The sequence below is a fragment of the Micrasema longulum genome, unplaced genomic scaffold (assembly GCF_059751315.1).
Source record: "Micrasema longulum isolate JH-2025_06_02 unplaced genomic scaffold, ASM5975131v1 h1tg000755l, whole genome shotgun sequence".
NCBI classification, from domain to species: domain Eukaryota; kingdom Metazoa; phylum Arthropoda; class Insecta; order Trichoptera; family Brachycentridae; genus Micrasema; species Micrasema longulum.
Window position 1 is genome coordinate 390061 of NW_028277949.1, and position 24072 is coordinate 414132.

The 24072-nt window shown below is 32.4% G+C and overlaps 1 protein-coding gene and 1 long non-coding RNA gene across 4 annotated transcripts; one reads left to right on the forward strand and one right to left on the reverse strand.

Annotated features, from left to right (window-relative positions):
* Nucleotides 1-2155: 2155 nt before the first annotated feature.
* On the reverse strand, nt 2156-8189 carry LOC148279141 (uncharacterized). The gene is made up of 4 exons (XR_015822974.1): nt 8044-8189; nt 5257-5550; nt 3916-4129; nt 2156-2480 (listed from the first exon to the last, which is right to left on the reverse strand). It is a non-coding gene; the product is annotated as an uncharacterized LOC148279141 (long non-coding RNA).
* A 4323-nt stretch (nt 8190-12512) lies between these two features.
* Nucleotides 12513-23578, forward strand: mRpS23 (mitochondrial ribosomal protein S23). 3 transcript variants are annotated; one of them, XM_088230411.1, is made up of 3 exons: nt 12513-12758; nt 15553-15753; nt 17166-18292. In XM_088230411.1, the coding sequence occupies exons 1-3, from the start codon at nt 12715-12717 to the stop codon at nt 17329-17331; spliced, it is 411 nt and encodes a 136-aa protein (XP_088086537.1). In that variant the 5' UTR covers nt 12513-12714; the 3' UTR covers nt 17332-18292. The 3 variants fall into 3 exon arrangements, with proteins under 3 accessions (XP_088086537.1, XP_088086536.1, XP_088086535.1); XM_088230410.1 differs by lacking the exons at nt 15553-15753; nt 17166-18292 and adding exons at nt 19352-19513; nt 23227-23578 and having other exon boundaries at nt 12516-12758; XM_088230409.1 differs by lacking the exon at nt 12513-12758 and adding an exon at nt 13528-14063.
* Nucleotides 23579-24072: the final 494 nt, after the last annotated feature.

A 24072-nucleotide genomic window follows, 5' to 3' on the forward strand; every position in this document is an offset into this window, starting at 1 on the left:
GCACGGCGGTCGGAGTAATCATTGCTCCGCGGAGACTCGGAACAATTTTTTGTCCTACAAATTGCTGTTTACGCTTGAACAATAGTCGAGTCCTGGGACAAAACGATATTGTATTTTCCATGTGTTAACGACCTTTAAGTCACAAAAACTAAGTAGGTAATTGAGAAAGTCAATCAAATATATATTTGTGTTTTATTTTTATGTTATTATTGCTCGTGATATTTTGCACATTATATGCAGAAATACTGTCTGGGATTAAAAGGTTTAATATAATAGTGATAGGAAGTAAGTGATTCTACTGTTCACGTGCATATTATGTAATAATGATGTATTGGCATAGTTGTTTTTTTTTAAATTAGAAAAGGTTTGTTTACAATGTTTTGTTTGGGATCAGCAATACGGTATCTAGCTTTGTAACCATAAAACAGTATAAGTCAGTGTGCTAATGTAATTCGGTGTCTGGTAGAACTCGGTATTGTGAAGGAGGCGCAGGTTTGAGGCCTTTAACCTACTTAGCAAAGTTAGTGTGTGGCACGTATTGTTCCTTTCTGCATTTGTCAATTTTGATACTTATCCTCGTCGTATACTTTGTAAGAACCTATATAATTATGAATTATTTCAACAATTAATTCTGAAACTACATTATTTAACCTTTTAATTATTAAGAGTATAATAATTCTGCTATCGACCTCTAGACATAGTAGTCGCACATACATAACGTGTGCCACTACTAATTAATTTTAAAAGGAGTTTGTCGGATGATTGCAAAAACCATGTCATTTTTAATTAATTGAAAACTCTAACTAGAGGTAAACAATAACAATTACATATAAATATAGTACACATCTCTACATTGGTCTTAATGTTTTCAAAACAAAGAGATGATTTTTTTTATCTTTCCTCGTGGGAGTAATAATGGCAAATTGACAGAAATACAGAAAATACAGAAAGCAATAAATAAAATATATATATACATAATTAAAGACTGCAATCTTTTAACATTACCAAAGGAGATATTGGATACCTTGAACTTGATTGAGGAGATTTTATTACTTTTTCCTTTTGTTAAGAGGTATTTATTTATATCTACTGATCTAAATAAATATATTATAAATATCTTTCAATGCCTCAACAGTTGTTTACCAAGTCTTGTATTTCAGTAAGATAAGACATTGCGATGCAGCATTATGGATGGTTTTATTGATTGGTAAATATTCTAGTTTATGTAACACAAAATGTACTCTCATGATCCTTAATTATCTCGGCACCGTGTATTAATAACTTTTACGTAATATTTTTTCGAAACAAGTTTATTTGGAGGAAATAACTTTTTTTTAACGTAACATTAATCGATAATCATGACAATTAGTTTTTATACTAAAATATGCTTGCACCGACATTTTTTTATTGTATGTATCACTAATTTAAAGTGAATATTTATTTTTTGAGTGTTGAACGATTTGTATATTGAATAGAATTAGAAAAAAGTTGCCTTTTAAGATAATCATTCCAACCATTACATAAAACTTTGTGATAAGGGGAATAAATGTATATAAAAATGGATATTATTCCATAATTTTACTCTGCGAAAATTGCATATTGTATTTAAAAAAAAAGAACACTTGATCAGTATTCATTTGTAAACCGAAAATCCAGAATAAATTTTTATAATGGATTAATTTTTTGTAAAATTTAAAGTTTTTGGGGAATATGTAAAATAATTGAACATCAAAATACTGACTTTTTTTCTAGTTTAGAAAATCAAACATTTTGTGAATGGTAAATATTTGTCTCAAAAAAATATTTCTATTTGAAATTCAATAGAAACTACTTAGTTGAGAATTTTTTTTGTGAAAAATATAAAATAATGTTTTTTCCCTCAAAATTTTTATTTTTGAGTTCCTGTTATTGGATTGTAACCAAATAAAGTAGTAAATATTTTATGTTTTCTTAAGTACAGCTAATCAATCGGTCACAGAAATTGACTCATTTGTTGAATAAAATGGTTGAGACTGAGAGAAACCCTTCATATATTATTTATATTTATTTATTGCCATATACTTTTTATGTCAAAATCAGTTCTGTTTATATCTTTTTTTTTGTAATTTATATAGTTTAAAATATGTTATTTTGAAAATTCAAATAAATACGATTATGAAATTAAAATGTTTTTATTTCAAAAGAAAAGGCTTTCCAAATCTAATTGGCATATATTTAAATGTGTGCAACACTGCTCTAGTCTAGACCTCCTAAGAATATTCAGGTTTTGACGAAATTGTGTTGTTACTGCGCATGACTCCCCCTATGTATTTAAAACAAACCAATAACGCAATGACCCCGTCACAATAGATCTTCACAGGTCACAGTGACGTCAGGAGCTTATATAGTACAAAGAATAATGCAGCGACAGTCATTCGCTTTATAGTTATTCGGTTGCGCTGTACGCCTTTTTTCCCTCCTTTTTCAGCTATTATTGTACCCTGTATTGCCAAAAAATAAAAGAGGACAGTTAATATTATTTTAGCATTCACGTTTCTATTAATAGTCATCACATATATGTTATTATCTTAGTAATAAACATCTTGATCTGATGTTTGCCGGCCCTGGTAGTAGTACGTTTAGTAATGGACACGCATGACATTTCAGAATCCCAGGTTCGATTCCTGTTTTATATTTTATATTTTCTGAGCTGTTTCTGTGTAATTCGTCATCGTCGAGAAATTAACCTGAGACCTCTTGCATGGTAGGCAAATGAGCTAACCACTACACTACGAGGCCGAGTTTTGTGTAATTGGCAGCCATTTATTTACTTATTTGTTCTTTTGCAATTATTTATGTATGACTTTTTTTACATTAAAGATAAAAGGAATATTCAGGAAGTGACATTTCATACGTGATTTGAATGTAAATAAAGAAGGGGGGATCTCTGACTTTAGTGGTTAGATTATTTCATAATCGAGCAGCTACTACTTTGAAAGTTTGCACATCATGTTTACATTTTAATATGCCTAAAATTTCAATCGATAATAAGTACTTGCTAGTCCACCCAAGTAGACATAAATAAAACAGAGATTTTTGAATGTGGCAATTTATTCGTGATCAGTTCATAGAGTCTACTATGTATATAAATGTTTTTGTACTAAAAGTATAAGGTTTTTTAAGAATCTAACTGAACTCGCTGGGAAACAGGTGATTTAAAAAAAAAAGAAATTCCATACTTTTGAGATGAATGATCCAGTTTGAATAGCATATAGTTTGGTTGTCAGAGCACTCAGTATACTTCCCCCTGAATTTATATATTTTTTTACACTACATGATAAAATTTTATTTGTTAGCCTCGTGGTGTAGTGGTAAGTGCATTTGCCTACCATGCAAGAGGTCTTAGGTTCAATTTCCGATATGATTGACATGAAATATTTATTTAAGATGGTGTTTTTACATTAAAATAATTAATAGTCCCTGGAACGAACGCCTGAACCGAATAACTAATCATCTTACTTTCATGTAACAAAAATGATCGAGATACACTGCCATCGGTGTACCAATGCAGTGCCCTATGCACCATTATGTGCGGAAAGGGAATGATGATGATAGAATTAGCAAAGAAAAATATAATTATCAAATTAAATAATGAAATGGACCATTCTCACATTTTTTATTTATTCTGCATTAGTTAATAATGTTTAAACATTAAAAAACAAAGATGTTGATAATATCCTTTGTTTTCTCATTAGATCAAAAATATCGATACATTTAAAAAAAAATTATACCACTCGAGGAACGAAATGTTAACTTCATCAACGCAAGTTTTTTTCAATTTTGCTGGAGAAGCTTCAGTGTTGAATTTAGAAAGGTTGTTTAGGCCTTGTATTTTCTTCTATTATGATAGGAAGCTCTGATAAAGTTCTCATTTACCTGCGGATTTCAATGCAAAGTCGCTTTTGAATGATGTATATTTTTCTTAATTTCTGCAGTTTTCTCAGACATGTTTAGTTTCCACATTAAGGCAAGTGGTCTCTCGTTCCTCGGTCTGGTTAGTTAAGTGGATCAACTTGTAAAGAATGGCTGTAATGTTTTGTATTTTGTAACGGGTTTGTTTCTGGCTCTCAGCTGCGTGTTTTAAATTTGTCTACAAAATACAAATATTATTTAATGCGCAATTCTATAAGAAAATCATAACATAAACATATATTGTCGATATACTGATAAAACCCAAATTTTGAGAAAACAAGTTAAAAACGCAGTTATATGTAATTTTTTCAGCTTTATCAACATTTATTCAAAGTTAAAGGCAGTTTATACGTGGTATCAGGACCCGAGCATTATGTGTATAAACAGCAATTTGTAGGACAACCGAGACATTGGCACCAAAATAGACGGGCATGCGTTCTCCGTGGAACAATGTTACCTCCACTACCGCGCGCGTCCGCCAGTGACCGCATTGTTCTTGTTTCAAAATCATTTTTATGATCTTTTATGTTAAAAAGTCACACAGTTTGATATATATTTTTTGTAAATTAAATTATTCAAAGATACTTTGTGTTGTATAAAAAAATATTAATGAAAATAAACTGTCGCAAAAGGTTTCTCTAGACTGAATTTGAGAATGCAGAATAAAAATTATCAATATTATTATTATTGTTCCATTAAATGGAGAACCTATCGCTGATCACATGACACGTATTCAGAAAGTCTGTTTTTTGTACATTTTCCAATTTCCGTACCAACCTACGAGTGTTTTTTGAGCAGCGAAATTTTTAAATGAAAATCATGAATAAAAACATTGAATAAGAGAATTGTTTTAAGACAAAAACTATTATAAAAAATAAACTGATCGTCTGTTATAATACATGACTGGATTATGAGATTTCCATATTTTCCCATCTTACTCTGTGTACAAAAAAAGATTTTTCAATCCGCACCCAGTGGTGCATACGGTAATACTTTAAAAAACAAATGCAGCAATTTCGATTATCTATGCCCCAGGAACAATAAAATATTGCAAATTTTACGTCCACTCTGCTAGGATGCGAACCCAGGAACCCAAGGGTGGCCAACTGCTACACTAAAAGGCGACATTATTTTCGCTCGATTTTCTTTTTCAGGATTTTTACCCGAGAGTAGCCATCGAGTCGAAAACACTGGTCCAGGGTCCTGGTTCTAATTCACACACAGAGTTATACTCTTCATCCGCTCAGACAAAAAATAAATAAAGACATAGATAAATAATTGTTTTGAATAAAAAAAAATACTAACTGCCATATCGTCTAAATTCTCTTTCATTTCTTGGAATCTGATTGTCAGAGCATTAAAATTTATCAAAGTGCAGCGATATTGTTTCGACGCATATGATAACATACACACACACATGAGGATAAAGGAAGCTTGAGTTGCCGGCTTTACGTAAACCAACCATGGGTATCGATGGCAATAGCAACAAAACTGTCTGCGTCTTCTGCATGATAAAGGCATATCATCCAACCCGCACGTACAAGAATCATCGCTGTTACAATCTTCATTATCAACATCAGACCATGAACATGGATTCACCTGAAACATCCAAATTAAAAGTGGAGACCAATTATACTTTATTTATTTATTCATTCAAAATTACACTCGTTTAAATATAAGTGAACTTATTAAGGCATTTTAGGCTGTGACCGTGTCAAGCCATAATAATTAACAATAAAAAATACATAGTAAAATTAATTAGATTCAAATATAATGACATGTGATGCAATATAATAACAATTCAGAAAAAAAGATATAAGTAATAAATAATAAAATTCCAAAGAATACAATTTTAAAAAAATAATCAGACAAATATTAAAATGTAAATTATACAAATTTAAATTCATACATAATCAAATATACAAAATAAAAGTATGATAGTAAAATATAATAGTATTGAAAAAAAAAACAAAATAATACTATCATTGAAATCAATAGAAAAAGAATATATATATAAAAACATGATTGAAATGATACTTGAGATATGGTTTCTATAAACTCACTTCACTGTAGTAAGAAATAGGAGTAATAAATAATATGCCAAATAAGATTGAGTACTAAATTAAATAATACAAAAATATCAAAATATATAAAAAGCAAATAAAAGTAAAAGTATGGAAGGAAAGCAGATTTGTCAATTATTGCTAATTGCTAATCTCGAACTTTAAAAAAATTGAAAACCTCATCCCTATCGATATGCAGCAACCAATTGCAAACATTTTTCTTAAATACATTGGCACTTGTGTAGTTCGTTATGGCTGCAGGAAGTTGAGTGAAAAAGTTCGGAGCCAGAAAGGTAAAGTTTCTTTGAGCTAGCTTTGAGTGAGTGGTAGGGCCATGGTAATTAATCCTTCCCGCTGATCGCATCTGTATATTTTGCTGTGTCCTGACTTTATCTAAAGATTTCCAGAAGTTCACAAGTGCCTCTTAAACAAATAGCTGCCGCACATCTAGAACTTTACAATTTTCAAACAGTTCTATTGAAGGATAGCGAAAAGGTACTTTTTTCATTGTTCTAAGCAAGAGTTGACTTCACATTGTCTAATGAATTAACATGTGTTTTTTCGTATAATAACAGAGATGAAGAACATTTTCGAGAAGGGAATGGGTTGAAAGGCCCCGGTTCTGCAGGGACCAACAAATTGGGGACTGCCAAGGACTACTGTGAGGAGCCAGTCGAACAAGGCGGAACGCAGTAAGACAGCAAGAAACAATTTTCTCTGCTATATAAGTATAGCCTCTGTGGGTAGTTCCAAATACAAAACTAAAATATGAATCTAATTGTTAATTTTAATATTATTGATTCCCCTTCATGCTGCTGCTATCTTAATTAATCTTTGGAACACATCCTGCGGTCTTGTCCCTTTCCGCCTCTCTATGAATATCGATTGGAGCTTCTCACTACTACCCGTGGCCCTGTTATTGGTCCTGTCGAATATACAGATCTGGTGGCTTCCAAAAGAGTTTCAAGGCTTTTAAAAAGTTTTGTAATAATTTCGCCAAATGAGGAAGTTTAGCACTATGGAAAATTAGATATATATTTTTTTTCTTATGAAAAAATTGTGGGGTAAAAATTAGAACATTTAACTGTACGGCGATGTTTCATTTGGCTTAGTTTGATAGTCTACTAATAAATAAAACAATCCAACTTCCTCATTGATCATGTTTAGTAAATTTATTCCCAGTATTGAAGAATTCACTTCCATTCTTTCCACAATCCAATAGAATATTTCTGGATAACTTTCTTTCAGCACCAAGACAGGCTACCAGATTACAGAGAGCTCCTTTGGGAAGCTTTTCTCGTTCGGCAATGAGCAATTTTTTATGTATGCGGGCACCAGTGAAGAGACTTACGTCCTCAGATGCTATTCGCTCTATTTTGTGGGCGAGCTGTTAACCATGTAACAAACACCATCCTGAGTTGTTTAAACACCCATATTTGACAGTATAAAGATAAGCTGGGGAGGTAATCAAGATTCAACAATGATTTGAGTATGTCCAAATGTTTGACAGGCTGGATTTCCTCTCAAGGAAGTTATTTAGAACTAAAAATGACTAAATAGGGGAGTTATTTAGAACTAAAATTGACTAAATAGGGAGGAAATCCAGCCTGTCTGCAAACATTTGGACATACTCAAAACATTGTTGAATTAACTAACTGGTATGAGAAGAAGTATAAAAATTGGAAAATTGTTTTTAGGTCTTGCTAAGTAGGTGAATTGGTTCAGCCGGATGAATCTTACCCACAAGATAAAGGATTCAGCTCTCTTACTTCACAAAAGTCAACAAATGAAAGAATTGAGGAAATGTGGATGTTAAAACATAGGCAATTTTTTTATGACAATCTTTTCGCCTCATTATTAAATGTTTTAAGTGCCCTAATAAAGTGAAACATCTGCCATACAAAAATATAAGTGGAAAAAATACATGTTTTTATTTACTATATTATGTAGTTATGAATGTGACATTTATGTATACTTTATTCAACATTTCTAAATAAAGAAGGTTGCTAATAGTAAATTATTTTCTTACCTGCTGCATCACAAATTTAACTTTTTAAAATACACAAAAATATATATATTATGCTAAATCCACACTAAACATTATACCTATTTATTATGCAAAAACAATGTCTTAATGATTTAGCCATGCACACAGAATTTAAATTTCTAAACAATTTTTAAAATGTTGCCAGTTAAAAGTAACCCAGAGACAATCTGACATGCCTGGCATTGCTAAAATAAAACTGTGGAGTGAAGATCATATTTTATTGTTCACCACGTTTTTATTTATTTGTCACATATACAAATACTTGGCAAAATATAATAACAAAATGTAGATATTTATTATTGTCTCCTTTCAAATGATCACTGAATCAAATTAAATTATAAACACTTTGATACGAGCTAAACCTGTTTAAAATATTCAGGCATTAAAATCTTTTGTCCCCTTAAAAATAAGCAGGTATTTTTGTTTTAGATTATAAAATCAACTTTGTTAGTATTTGGAAAAAACGCGGCGATATTTTAAAATATTTCAATACGAATTTAAGTATAACTTTCCAATACATTCTTTTGTTTTCTCTAATCTGGGGTTTCTCAGCAATAATGCATTTAAATATAACCTATTAGTTCATGCTAGCCGATTCCGAAAAGAACCCCATTTTAATGACCGCCTTTACAAATAAATACATTAAAATAAATCACCATTAGCCTGAGCCGTTACTAGGTATTTACAAAGATTTCGTCAATTGTTAATGTCAATTACGACCTCGTGTTAAATTCAAATGACCGAGCGGCAAATTACTCGGAATTCCAAAACCCTTTCTATTGAAATAATATATTTTACAACAAATATTGACCCATGTTTTCCGCTGGGGAAAACATAACCTTTTTTAATAATAATTCGCAAACCGATAGCCATTAAAATAATATTTGTATTTTAAAAACTTATAACAAAATAAAACGCATAATCAATTCCTCAGTAATACACACAAACCTTTTTCTTCTTCAATTTTCATACATCTTCATTCGTACGCGCGCTGATTATTCCAACTTGCCACATATTAACCTTAAAACTCTAATTAACTTTTGCGCCATCATTTTCTAATCCACGCCCGTGGTACATAAGGCACTGCACCAGTGCGCCAATCGCAACGTATCGGCGATTATTTTATAATATGTATGAAGGTATTTCACATCCACCTTGTCAGGAATCGAACCTAGGACCTCAAGTATGGTAGGCGAACGCGCCAACTACTACATTAGGAGGCGAATCATTTCCAATTTTTAATTAATGATTCATTTCTAATCTTCAGAAATATAAATTAGTTTGATGATTTAATTTTCTATGTTAAGTATATATTTATTTTAATTAATTAGTTCAAACGTATTTAATATTATATGCATTTTAATCTTAGTTAATTATAATTTAGTTTTATAAGAAACAATATGCAGAACATAGTATTTTAGTTTTAAATATGACAAGGTGTTTATTAATAAGTATGGAAAAGAGACGATGAGTTTTAGGCAATAAGTGAAAGAGAGAAGGAGAGACCTCCTAATTTGGGAGTTATAAAACCACCCCAACAGTCGGAACGAACGAGTCGGAAAGTAGCCAGGAAGGAGAGTCGACCAAGAGTCGGTCGACAGTCGGGGAAGCGAGTCGAGTCTACGCGATCGTACCGTCGATCGCGGAGACGATACAATGTCGAGAGTCGTGGAAGTTGAAGTGAAGTGAGTGTACGGGTAGCCAGTGCTACGTAGCAAACCTCGTGGAATCCGACTACTCCACGAGGGTCATCGGAGGCCACCTTCCGGCCGCGAAGGTCCCTCCACATCCAGGACATCCATCGTCCTCCAAAGGAACGCCAGTTTCCTGCACCGCCAGCACGTGTGCCCAGCCCACGGCCGGCCAGTCTTCCAGCTGGCTGTCGCCGTCACCATCGCCACGGGACCGAATCCCGAGAGCCGCCCATGGCTCTATCCATGGCAGATCTCCGCCCAGGACATTGCCCAGCATGTGTTCGTCCGAACATAGTATCCGGACTACCATCCGCCATCTCTCCACATAAGTGAAACCACCGATAATATTGTGATAGAGTTAAGATATTAGTGAAGAGCGACAATTACCAACTGCATTAGTTAAGGACCTAGATCTGTAAATATTTTTCTTTGTCTCATGTTTGTAACTAGTTCTAAGATTATTTCCATGTTCTAGCTTAATAAACATAGGTACATAAAACATTCAAGCTTTTTAAATTATCTTCCAATTTACTCGTTTTCAGATTAGATTTAAGTTTTCTTTATTTTCTTTTGGGCCTTAAATTCATTTAGTTTTAATTAGAATTATATAATCATGATGGGGAATAAAAATGGGAACACATGGCAAAGTAACTTACTATTCCACATATCCGATGAGGCACCAGGAAGACGCGATCTTCCAAATTCATCTCAAGTTTCCGTTCGGCAGATGTTCCCGCTTTCTCTCAGTTAGCGGAGAGACGGACAGCTTCCGTCTATTTATACGTGCGAACGCGGAACTTGATTTTTCACAGCCTCCGAGATGATCAAATCTCATCTTAATCTTTCTCTCATCCTCTCCCTCAATAACCAAAAAAAACTCACCGTAAAACAATATTATTTTTTTACATATTAATTTTACCCCCCGTGATAATCTCTTTACCGCTTCCACTCCCAAGTCTACTATATACCGTTGTGTCTTTCTACTTTCCTTTATAATAATTTTCTATGTATTAACATATCCTTAAAAATGCCCATTGGGCGTATATATAAATAAATATATACAGTTTTTTGTTTTTGTTTCAGGTCCCGATTAGCTACTTGTAGGAATTTGCTTACGTTTAATCAGGACCCTTTTTGTTACACAGTCCACGTGTTATTTTATTGAATAAATATGCATGTTTTTTTATTATATTTTGTTGTTATAATATTTACATATTATAACAACAAAATATTCACAATAAATAGTAAAAAACTGAAAAATGTAAAATAAATATGACTAGCCTTTTTTATTTCTATAAAACACACTTAGGAATTACTTACGTACTTTGTTCGAGCTTACTTGTAAATTAATTTTAATATTTTGTTGGATTCTTGGAATTGCAAACGTCCACATCCATGCATTTTATAGCTGGATTAGTTTAATATCTGAATATTTCATCATTTTATATAACTGCAAGATATTTGATACAACCTATCGAAATAACATTATATTTCTGTAAATTAGTTATACCGTCAAAACCAGATTACGTATTGAAGTTAAAATGATTACCTACGAAAAGAAGGCAATGCGTAAATATATAGGAGTTTGTTTCTAGTACGAGTGATGTTCGCTGGAAAGGTTCACTACTTAATATTTTTATGACATTATAGAAAACGAAAATAAAATGGTTTAATACTAACAAATGTTTCTTTGAATGTTGGAAATTACGCATGAAAGATAATTTCGGATAAATATTCGCTATTGTGAGCCTGAAAAATTCTGGTTATTTTTTATAACATTTTTTACAAATTTCATCCAGTATAATATCATGAATTCCATCACGAATGTTTTTTCAAGTAATTCTGATTTGTTGACATAAATCTTGTTCTTCAGATATGCCTACAAAAAGAATTCGAGGGTTTTTAAATTCAGCAACCGTGGAGGCCCGTCGATATCACTATTTCTTGAGATAGGTAATTTGTGGAAACAAATCTTTCAGTAATTCCATTGTAACATTGGCTAGATGTAAAGTCTCATTTTCTTGTTGGAACCACACGCGTTAATCAAGCCCAAAGCACCTAATATAATATAAATTCTGGTGTAAAAAGATATCAATAATGTTACAATAATGTTCTTCAGCAACAGTAACCGTAACGCTACGTTCATCTTCTCTCAATGATTCCTCCAGACTACATAGCACACAGCTCACCATGGTAAGCTATGTGCTATGTAGGTATGTACCTATGTATAGGTACTAGGTACTGTCACTTTTCACAAACGTAAGACTGAAGAATATTTCAAAGATTTTCTGTTGACCAACATCGACTGCTTTGTTTATTAACGAATCCATTTAAATGGAAAAGCGTCCCATCACTCATCCCGATTTTTTAAATTAGTTTTTTTGACGAAATAGGCATCGAATTTAATATTTCCCAACACGATGCCAAAATCAATGCAGCAAATCGATTATCCACTCCTTCATACCTTCCTCAGCGCTTATTAATTCACGTTTTTTTAAATGAATCTAAGTACCCTACAATAATCATTCATATTATACGTTTACAGTAATCTATGACTAGTATGGGGTTAGGGCTGAAGCCTTTCTTTGACTTCCCCCGCAACCCAACGCAGACGGTGACAAAAAATTCTGTCGTGATTCATAAAAAAAAAATATTTCAAAATACAAACATTTTAGGACTGTGATAATATTTTACTGTGGTTGCCTATTTATCCATGGCTGTGAATTTTAAGCAGATAATTTCTGGTTTGGATTTTAGATCACTTTAGTCCTTTAGTCTATATGTCTATAGTTTGTGCTATAATCTGTAGTCTGTGGTTTTGGATTTTTGACATTGGGTCACATAACCTATAACTCGTGACTATTTTTTTAAATAATAAAATTAGATAAAACTTTAAAATTATCTGTAAATATTTTAAGTGCATAATTGAGTATTTTGAGACTACTTTTTTGCTCAAAACATGGCTGGCAGTCGGCTTGAGAAGATTGGGACTATCTTTACGAGGTATATTTTTTGTTTTTATTATTTTTATTTGTAGTAAAATTATTATTTTAAACTTAAATTATGTGAAAATCAAAATTCGACAATTGTATTTTTTAAGAAACCAAAAATTAGAAATGCAACACATTTAGGGTTGCCGATTCGTTCGGAAAAAGTGGAGAAAAAGATTGACAAAAATTAAACTTTCATGTAAATATGTTTTCTTACAATTTTATTTTTTACTCTGCGCGCATTTAATGCCTTTCGATTGGCGACGATATATTTATGAAATTCTTACTATTGTTTTTTAAACGAATGCAAACCCGTGTTACAGATTTTGCGCGAGTTTCGACTTTTTGACCATTTTACTTCGATTTAATTGATATAATAAATGATTTTTTTCACGTATTTCTTTGCTAAATTCAACTTTAAATTTCAAAAAAACGTAAGTAACGTAAGTCTATCTTCATTGTTACTCGTTTACTTTTACGTTACTGCTAATTCTAGCAGTAAACGTAAACAGTAATCTTTTTACAGTATGTCGTATATATTTTTATGCATGTAGGTATGTATAGACGGTAATCAATTGCTTGAACCAACACCAAGATCTAGTAGGTATCGTCTGAACTGGGCTGAATGCAGAATGGATGCTGAAAGCTTAAATACGTGATCCAAGCTGTCATTGACATTTGGCGCGAAATTTAAAACAATTCTGATATTTTGCTGCGTTCCGCGAGTCGGGAATTTTCCCGACGAAGAAAATCCCAGTATTCACGAATGTTTGGCAACCCTAACAACTGCCCATCGACAATATTTTTATTTTTCTGCATTCGATTTTCAATTTTTTTTTTACCGTTTTTCGTTTATTTCATAAGATTTCAAAATTATCTGTTATTATTATCTGCTCTTTGGCGCCATTCCCGATTCTTGCGCCATTTAAAAATACTTTGTCGTGTGTTTAGGCGGGATACATTTCATATTTTTGGGTAAAACGACAGTATAAAGTAATAAAATGCCTCCTATTCGCAAAAAAACGAACGAGGCACAGCACAGCAGTGACTCGCAAAATTCATTTACGTTTAAAGTTGGGAATATTAATAAGTCGAAAGTAAAATTGCAAAGGAGATCAAAATCTCGTAATAAAGTAGCAAATCAAAATGGTGCTTGTGATGAAGGCTCAGACTATCAACAAGTGTTGATTTCTACATGTAATGAGTATGCACGTTTATGTCAGGATAAATTTGTTAAATTGGATTCATCAATGAAAGATAATATTGAAGGTGCACAGCACAAGCTAACCGAGTTTTTAAAGAATCAAAATTTGGGCAGGTAAGTTTATTTTATATTTTTTATGCACGAAAAATATATCTAAGGGCTAAAATATCTTCATTTCAAATCTGTGACTTAAATTAATTGTTAAAATTATGTAAGAATAATAAATGTTTTTTAATGATGCACCTTGACACCTGCTAGTTATTTTCTAATTTTCAACTCAAATACCTCTCTCTTAATTATTTTTTTAAAACTAGTAACTTCTCCTCGAGGGACCCTGTATCATACCATGAACATCTGCACACATTTATTGTTATTTAAATATGCTTTTTAAAATCGTGAAATAGGAAATCATGTGTAGATTAGTCCATCTAAAGGTGCACCAGTTAGTCATTGTCCCCGATGATTGAGATACGCTGCATTTGGTGTACATTTGCAGTGCTCTACGCACCATCGAGTGTGGATATTGTTCTTGATTTGTCATCGCTTTTTATTTCTGAACTGTTTGTAATATTTCTCTATTTGTACACCTTTTCATTCGTGTAACTGTTAAATTGGCAAAGAGAAAATCGGCTATTCTTAACCTTTTTCGGTAGTGACCCAAAAAACGGCTTTAAAAAGCTAACGAATTGGCACCTGTATCCAGTAAATTAATTATTGAGGGAAACAGTTTTTGGTTTTCACCCTAGTCGTCAGCTATTGAAATGTTAAATATAATTACTGCAACTGCTCCACAAGTGTATAGCTCGTGTTATGTTTTTGTTCTTTCATTGTGCGTTTTGTAATATGAATAATATAGATGTACATAAATTAATTAAAAACATAAATACATAGTGTTTAAAACTGTCTGAATTTTTTAAAAATTATCTCTGTTTATTTAACTGTATTATGTATTACTAAGTCTTCTTTGTTTATTCTCAAATGTAAAATATTAAAAATAATATATTGTTAAGTGTCCTCGGCACGGGTAACCCCAGTGAGGTCACATTATTTTATTAATTATAGTTTATAGTGGAAAAAATATGAATAAATAAATTAGGAAGAGACTATTTGTCTCACTCAGAAATTGAAGTAGCGTATGGCTTTCCATGTTTATAGTTTCCTTACCAATTCTATATTTATTGATTGCAAGCTTTTTCTGTCCTTATTTTGATTAAAATTTGTTAAAACAGTGTAGCTGACAAGACGTAGGGCCTCTATAACAGCTCAATTCATTTTTCTATTTGAGTGCCGAAAATGTCACTGTTGATTGTAAATAAGTACAGCTTCGTTCTTACGAGTAATATACGTGTATTAAAAAAAATGCCAGTAGAAATGTGTTTTCTCCCTCAATATTTCTATCTTTACTAAGCGAGTTAACAAAAATAATTGTAATTTAAACCAAATTGTGCCATTTTTTTTTTTGTGTTCAGTAGAATGTAAGAATCTTCGCTAGGTACTTAAAAAAATGTGGATTTTCAGGGGCTCACGATCCTAATTAGGGTCGCGTCCTGAGGTTAAGAATTTCTGCAGTAAAATTTACAAATTGAATGCTTTATTTTATAAGGGATAAACTTCTGGAGGAACTGGCAAAGAATGTGAATCTCATGACCCACCAGAAAGATAAGGATTTGGTCGCAGCGCGAGACAATCTCTCCAAGGTGGAAAACCTCTTGAAGCAGTGTATCAAGACTACTCTAGACACACAGCTAGTTTACGAATGTAGGCTCCAGGGAATCAAAGATTTGTTCACCGAGTTTAATGAGCAGTACGTTGTATTTGATTCAATAATTTAGTTAAGGAAAGCCTGTGTGTGAGTGTGAAAGATTGTTTTCGACTCTGCCGTTCTCGGGTTAAAAGCCCGATACGGAAATTAGTTTGCCTCGTGGTGTACTAGTAAGTGCGTTTGCCTACCATGCAAGATGTCTTGAGTTCGATTCCCGGCATGGTTGACATGAAGTATTTATGCGGTATTTCATAACTGAAGCGTAAGACAATAACGATGGTTAAACTCTGCGATTGGTGTACTAATTCAGGGAATGATGATGATGATGATTGACGGGAGATGTGAATTAATTAGGTGGTTTTCACTGCAACATGTCATAGTCCTCGGTATGGCGTCTGAAGCGTAACACTGATCATCTTACATTGCTGATATCAATATGATTATATTAGAGTATCAATGAGGCGCCCTATGCACCATTATGTGCGTATACAGAAATTTTGATGTTATTGATGAATGATGAAGTGATGAAGAATAATGATGAAATTTATATTCTTTTAATTATGTCCATGTTATTATCATATTAAAATTTTGAATCGGTCAACTATGTTCTGAAAATCCCTCTCCTCCCCTGTATTTCCTCATCCCTCCCTGCTCTTTTTTTCTCTTGTATTATATATTATTTATTTTTTTCTTTACTGCACAACATGTTCTCTTATTATATTTGTGAAAAAACTTTAACTGGATGCATGTACTTTTTTTTATATTTTATATTCTTATATAACAACTGTTGGTTATCCTAAATAAATTTTAAGAAAAAAAGTTTTAAAAAAATTGTAAAGAATGTACATAGAACTGAGAGATAGGTATTTTAACAAAGACAATATATAGTTTGGTCATGTAGAACGAATGGATGACAAAAGAATGTTAAAACGAGAAGTTAAGGCGAGAATTAATGATAACGAAAGGTGAGAATGACCATGAAAGACGTGGCATGATCAAATATACCAAAATGTTAAGTCTAGTTAATTTTAAGACATATGAATGTGGAAGACGATAGGTATGTATGTCAGGGTAGACGCGTGTGGCGGTCCATCCTCCCTGCCCTACCCCTGCGAGAATTTTTTCGAGAAATATTTATTATGACAAACATGTTTTTTTTTTACTGAAAAAAGACGATCACCCTTGACGATTGAGAAGAGTATGTTTCTTGTGACAATTGATGATTGTCATTTCTCGCCTTTACGTTGTCACCATATCTCAACATTTGACGATCGTCAGTCTGTAGGCAACTTAAGACGAAGTACACAATCGACAAATATTAAACTAGAAATGAAAAACCTCTAAGAGAAGAGAACATGGAAGTCTATTCCTCATTTATAGGGCTAATACTATTCACACAGTGTGTAACATTTACCATTTTGCGTTTACCCGTTGATTTATTTTCAATATTTCAGATGGAAAGTCATTCAAGATTCTAATAAGTTGAAGGAGAGGGCGCTTGCTCAGGCAATAACCGAAGATATGAAAACATTGCAGGCGAACCTCATAAAACACTCCAAAAAGGAAAGTATGGATAGCTTCCGGAACGCACTTTTTTCCACTCTTCCGGCCGATATATAAATCTTAAGACCGAGTGCTTAATAGAGCATCGTCATCCTATATCTAAGTTTGCTAAACCTAATAATAAAACATAAACTTTAATATAATATAAGTTCATTAATTTTCAATTTTTAAAAATAAATATACCTATAATAATATTTTAAAAATAAAGATTCACACAGTTGGATTACAATTTAAGCTTAGTTAAATAATAAGTATAATTTAAGTAAAAGGTTATTTTTAATTACTGTTTGCTTTTTTCCATACTTTATAATTGAGGATTGTTTTCACAAAGCGAAATATCTACAAAAAATTAAATTACCAAGAGGTTTTTTATGATAAAAAATATCTACTAGGATTTAAACAAAAACAAACATACTGTTTTATAGAAATATTTCATCCTAACTCATATAATGGGAATCAATATTATAGAAGTGGATCTAATTCGTAAAAAAATATAAACTATCCAAATTTTCTCAAAAGTTATATACATATCTACATATTTTGTGTATAGAAAAGTTGCTTTGTATTAGGATATAACATACAAGTTTACTTTTGTAGTTTTATGTTATATTTTATATGCCTTTGTATAGGTGTGTTATTTCTGAAATATGTTCATATTATTACTCAATCAAATGATGATCCAATCCAATTCCATTTGCTGCAACTTCACACTGAATCGATTTCTGTCAAAAAACACATTTTGTTTTTTTGTAGATATTTCACTTTGTGAAAACGGTCTTCAATTATTACAAGCTGATACAAAATATGCATGTTTCAGTTTTGTTAAAGTTAAACATAAAAAAGGTTAGATTAAGGAAATGCAATATCTTATACTTTTTTAATACACGGTTGTTTAAAATAAAATGTTTTATTCGTGATATCAATTCTCGAGAAATACAGTTCAATATTGTCATTGTATTTTATTATTCTGTAACTCTGTTTTAATTGACTCAATAAACTCAATACTAACCTGGAAAAATATTTGTGTTTTATTTATATTTGCTATTTCAACTGTCTAGTTCTTTAGACTTGTCTTTCCAATGAACCGGACAAACTATACGACATTTTAATAAATGTTGCAAAAGTAAAGACACTGGAGAAAAAAGGTTTTACGCAGTTTTAGTTTTAAAAAAAATAATTAAAGCAACACTAAGACAAAAATGATAAAGAGATAAACAAAATTCTCTGTATTAAAGCAATAAAAAGTTTTAAAACTTTTTAACGTCAATATTTAATCTACTTTGGCAAACAAATGTTTATCGCAGGAGGCTAAACTAGCAGTTCACAATGGAGTTCTAGTGCCAACTCGAATGTATGGGAGCGAAGTATGGAATTGAAAAAATGATTATGAAAGTAGGTTAAATGCTGTCGAAATGCAATCCCTCAGGCAAATGTGTGGTAAAACGATGTATAATAGGTGCACAAATGTCGAGATCCGTGAACTGTGTAAGGCTGAGATATGCATTATCGACAGAATCAAGAAAGGAGTGCTGCGTTGGTTTGGACATGTAGAACGAATGGACAGCGAAAGAACGGCTAAAAGGATCTATAAGGGAATGTTGATGGAAGCAAAAAACGAGGAAGATCAAGAAAGACATGGCACGATCAAGTCCATCAAATAATTGAAGATGGACATGTCAAAAGTAGGAATAATCGGCGTGTGTGCATGAGAAGATGTATGAATGTAGAGAAAGCGAGGTCTGTATGCAAAGATAGAGTGCTATGGCATTCTTTCCTCTCTGCCTACCCCTACGGTGAAACGGCGTGATGGTTTGTTTGCTTAGTATTAATGTCAAGTAAATTTAATTTTATATAATTTCCTAATAAAGCATAAATACGTACCTATTTACCCAAAAAATTAGATTTAAAAACCAAAGCAGCTTATTACAAAATCTGGGTATTAAAATATATATTGAAGTAAAGGTATGTAGTCATCTATTGACAAAGAAAATATTGTGACATTCAGAAAGGCTTAAAGCAAAATCCTTTTTATCAAAAAAAAATATTAAAAGTTCTAAAAATGTGGTTTTATGGTCAGGGTTGAGGGTCTTCTTAGGAGTGGAGCCATGCGGGTAGAGGACCGTCCGCTTTGGTGGGACGTGTACCGAGCCTTCCCTCCCGCTGTGGAGCCCGTCTTCTCCCGCCCAGTACCAACTACCCCAATAACACAAATCTACTACCGCGAAGACACCTTAAGAGGGTGAGTAATTAAAATTTTAATAAAATTAGAGGTTAAAAGTTTTGCCATATAAATTAATATTTATTTACATAATTTAAATAGGGTTGTGGTCTCCTAGTTAATGTCGCGGATTTCGGATCCAAGGTCCAAACCCCACTCCCACTACGTCAATTTGATTCCTGTTTTCTAATGTTGAGTTATTTACAACTTTCTAAAAATGGGCCTTGAAATCAAAATATATTTAGATACGATGGCGGATTGAAAATGAAGCTACCTAAGTAGTAAAAGAACATTTTTTTTCTTCAAAAACCATTTATTTCTCAACATAGTCTCCTTTTACTTTGACACACTTAGTAAGACAATATTCCAACTTTTTTATACCATCTGAATAATACGATTTCGGGATCCTCTCAAAATACGCGTTAGTTTCGGTAATAACTTCTTCGTTTGAGCTGAATCTTTTTCCTGCGAGCCATTTTTTCAAGTTTGGAAACAGGAAAAAGTCACAAGGAGTTAAATATGGACTAGAAGGTAGATGATCAACCAATGAGGAACTTCAGCCCTACGGGAAATTGGATACAAAAAATGTTTTCTTACGTGGGGTAAAAATTAGAGCATTAAATTGTACAGCAAAGTTTCTTGAAAATGTACAGAAAAGATAATAAAAAATATTTTGATAAAAACGCACTACTTTAAATGACGTCACTGGTTCATGTGAATCGACCTATGATCTGAGAGCTATGGAAGATTTCCGGTCTGCTTGCCGCTTCTGGACCAATGGGAAGAACTGAATGAGAATAAGCGGAAATGAACCTCTGACGTTACACGCGGAGATATTTCAGAAATACAAAACTTTGAAAAGTCGTAGCGCCGATAATACGATATATAAAAATTAAAAAAAAAAAAAATTGGCTTTGTTTAACAGTCTATTAACAAATATTTTTTTTTTAAAAACCACTGAACTTCCTCATTCGAAGTGTATTTCACGTAATTTTAGCATCGTAACTAATGCTGTGTGAACCGGTGCGTTGTCTTAAAGAAAGAGCACTTTTTTCTTATTTAAATGTGGTTGTTTTTCCTTGATTGCATCATTCAATTGATCTAATAATGCACGGAAATACTTTCCTGTGATTGTGGATCCTTTTTCAAGATAATCGATGAGCAATATTCCGAGTGCATCCCAAAATACAGTGGCCATAACCTTGCCAGCCGATTTCACTGCCTTTGCCTTCTTCAGAGCACTTCCACCAGCTTCCACCCATTGTTTCGATTGATTTTTGGTTTCAGGTGTATAGTGGTTTCATCAACAGTTATTAATCGACACCAAAAATCAACAGGATTACGCTTTATCATGTCAAAACACTGCTGTGAAGTAGTCTCTCGAACTTGTTTTTGTTCGACACTGAGCACCCATCTTGCCGATAGCTTTTTCATATGCAAATGTTCATGCAAAATGTAAAACACACATTCATATGAGATGTTTACCATTTCAACAATCTCATGCAACTTCACTCGGCGATCATTCATAACTATATCGAGGATTTTCTTGATATTTTCTTCAGCAACCACCTCTTTTGGCCTTCCTGTTGATGGTATTGTTGCAGTGCTTGTTCGGCCGCGTTTAAATTCAGCAATACAATATTTTACCATGTAATCTGATGGAGCAGACTCACCGTAATGTTTATCGAGCTTTTCTTTCGTCTCTTTTGCCATTTTCCCTTTCAAAGCACAGTGTTTAAACACTGCATGAAATTCACTTTTTTCCATTTTTCAAGAAACACAAAAGTTGTTTACTTTAGTTTTTAGTTGTGAGGAAATCCAGCCAGTCTGCAAGCATTTAGACATAATCAAACATTGTCGAATTACTACCTGGTAAAAGAAGAAGTATAAAAATTGGAAAATCGTTTTCAGGCGTTGCCTAGTAGGTGATTTGGTTCAGCCGAATGAATCTCACCCACGTGATAAAGGTTTCAGCTCTTTTACTTCACAAAAGTTAACAGATGGAAGAGTTGAGGAAATGTGGATGTTTAAACATGGGCAGAATGGTGAATGTTACACTGTGTGTAAAGTGGCCACTTAAACCAGCCAATGACAGGTCATAAGCCCTGTAAATGCCTAGACTTCCATATTCCATTCTCAAAAATGTTTTCCCTCTCTGTTGAAATAAATTTAAATAGAAAGTCAATCGTGGGAATCTGGACTCCATCCAAAGACAAATAGCTATCAGGTCATGCCAGGGATATAGAACAATCTCTCTGGTTTTGAGTGGATTTCCTGATTTTTGAAAGCTCTTAATTGGCCCACTATGAGGGCGTTTCAAGAAGAACCCGTGTTGGGAATGAAGATGTCATTTTCTTATGAGTTATGAGTAATAATACCACTTATGAAATTTTTTAATAACTTACAAAAACTGAAATCCGTAATAGAATTACATAAATAATCTGAAATTATTACAAGTAGATATGTAAACCTTTCAAGAGAACTATAAGGATCGTATTAGTGTATCCATAAGGATACAATAATATGAGTACTACTGACTAATGATTTCAACAATTACCGTATTTTTCAGACCATGACACGCATTTTTTTACCCTGAAAACTCAATAAAAAATTGGGGTGCGTCTTATGGTCTGATGCGTCTTATCATCCAAATAAAAAAAAATTCTTCCGAAAATAGACAGATCAATTTTAGGATACGTCTTACGGTCCGATGCATTTTATCGTCCGCAAAATACGGTAATCTAAAATGACCTATCTATATTCTAAGTTCACACATGTTTTATTAAAAATGTGCCTATTTTTTATTGAAAACATTATTTTATCAATTAAAATACATTACAATGTTATTTGTCATTAATACATTGGGTTTTATTAAAAATTTATAGATTTCTGAAAATGAGGTGTAAATTAGGTTCAAAGGCACCTTTCTACATAATATAATGAAATATTTATGGATAAGTTCAAATCTTACAGTGAAGAATTTTTCCACAGGACAAATGCTTCAGCATTAGTTTCTATCAGATTTGACAAGATCATTTTTAATTTTATCCAGTATGTAGTCAAATGGTTTCGTAGACATTCTCTTGTACTCAAAAAATTTAATAGGCTGCTGTCCTAATTTCTCATATAGTGTGAAAAATTATCCCTCTCGAAATTAATATCATTAGTACCATATTTAACTCGCAGTGTTTGCCATTGAAAAGTATTTTCTAACAAATATAAATCTACGGCGTCCATTGTAATAAAATAGTTTAGGATACCCAACACATGACCAAATGGCATGAAGTCTGCGCTTCCAGTGTAGACACCTGGCACAGAGCCCACGCTGCGTCCCGCGCCACTGTGCCACTGTGGCAACGCACTAAAACTTAGTGTATTAAAATTTTGAGTTATTGTTAAAAGGGGTAACTAAAAATACTTAATCTAATTTTTAGTTTAATACTACCTATCCAGATGAATTAAAGATATAAAAGGTAATACTATAGAGAATATTATAATGGTCTCAGTTCATAAAGCTTTATTACCTCACAAAAAATCAACAAATGGAAGAATGAAATAAATCAATGTGGAAGTGGCAGAATTGTGAGTCTTACACAGTGCCCAGACTTCTATATTCCCTAAAAAAATCAGTTTTCCCATTGAGATATATTTATATTATATATTTAATTTGATACAGGTATTTCTGTTACATGATTTGCAAATGTAAGTTTATTGTAATTAATTATTTGTTTCAGAAAATTCCATAAGTCTAATCAGCAAGTTGGGATGGTCTCTTTAGGGGATAAAAGAAAATCGAATACTCAACGTCTTATAGAGATTTACAAGAGTTTAAATCCCCCAACCCTGGAAGTTGTAGATGATGTACTTTTTGAGAAATCCATCGACATGCTGCGTAATGAATCATTACAAAAAGGCGAAGATAAATCCATGCAATTAGAAAAACTGGAATTTGATAATAAAAACAAAAGTGTCACATCCATGTTCTCTGAGGCCAAGGAGGCCCAAGACAGGGCAAAAACCTTAAAAAATATATTTCAGGAATAAGAAAAATTAGTTTAGAAATGAAGAATAAATAGATTAAATAGTGTTGTTGTTTTATTTTAATGTAGCTATAGTCGTACTTATTTTTACTTATACCAAATTATTTTTTTTCATTCTCACTGATACATGAATTTATTTTTATTATAAACAATGGAATAAATGCTTGTTTGGCATAATAGGCACTATTCTTATATATTAATATCTATTCAGTGTACATAATTATAATATATATTAATGAAATGCTGATATTAAAAAAATGGCTGTGATAAAAATATGTTATCCATGTCGGCGAAAATTTGAAGTGCTATAAATGACAAAGTGTTAATGAGGAAGTTCAGTGCTACGGGAAATTTGATGTAAAAAATGTTTTCTTAGGAAGTTTTTTTTTTAAATTTTCTTTTCAACAATTTACACATTGTCCATTACAGCATTTCAAATTTCTGCCGATGATAAAGATAAGTTATTGCTTTTAATAAATTAGAACATGAAAACACTTAGTATTGTTCAACTTCAGAGAAGACACAACATAATATAATTCA

What these genes read in the sequence shown, in the direction of transcription:
- mRpS23 (XM_088230409.1), top strand. Translation starts at nt 13,747, where the DNA reads ATGCCTCCTATTCGCAAAAAAACGAACGAGGCACAGCACAGCAGTGAC. An exon ending in AAGAATCAAAATTTGGGCAG is followed by an intron (nt 14,064 to 15,552) that starts GTAAGTTTATTT and finishes TTATTTTATAAG; the next exon opens with GGATAAACTTCTGGAGGAAC. An exon ending in TTCACCGAGTTTAATGAGCA is followed by an intron (nt 15,754 to 17,165) that starts GTACGTTGTATT and finishes TCAATATTTCAG; the next exon opens with ATGGAAAGTCATTCAAGATT.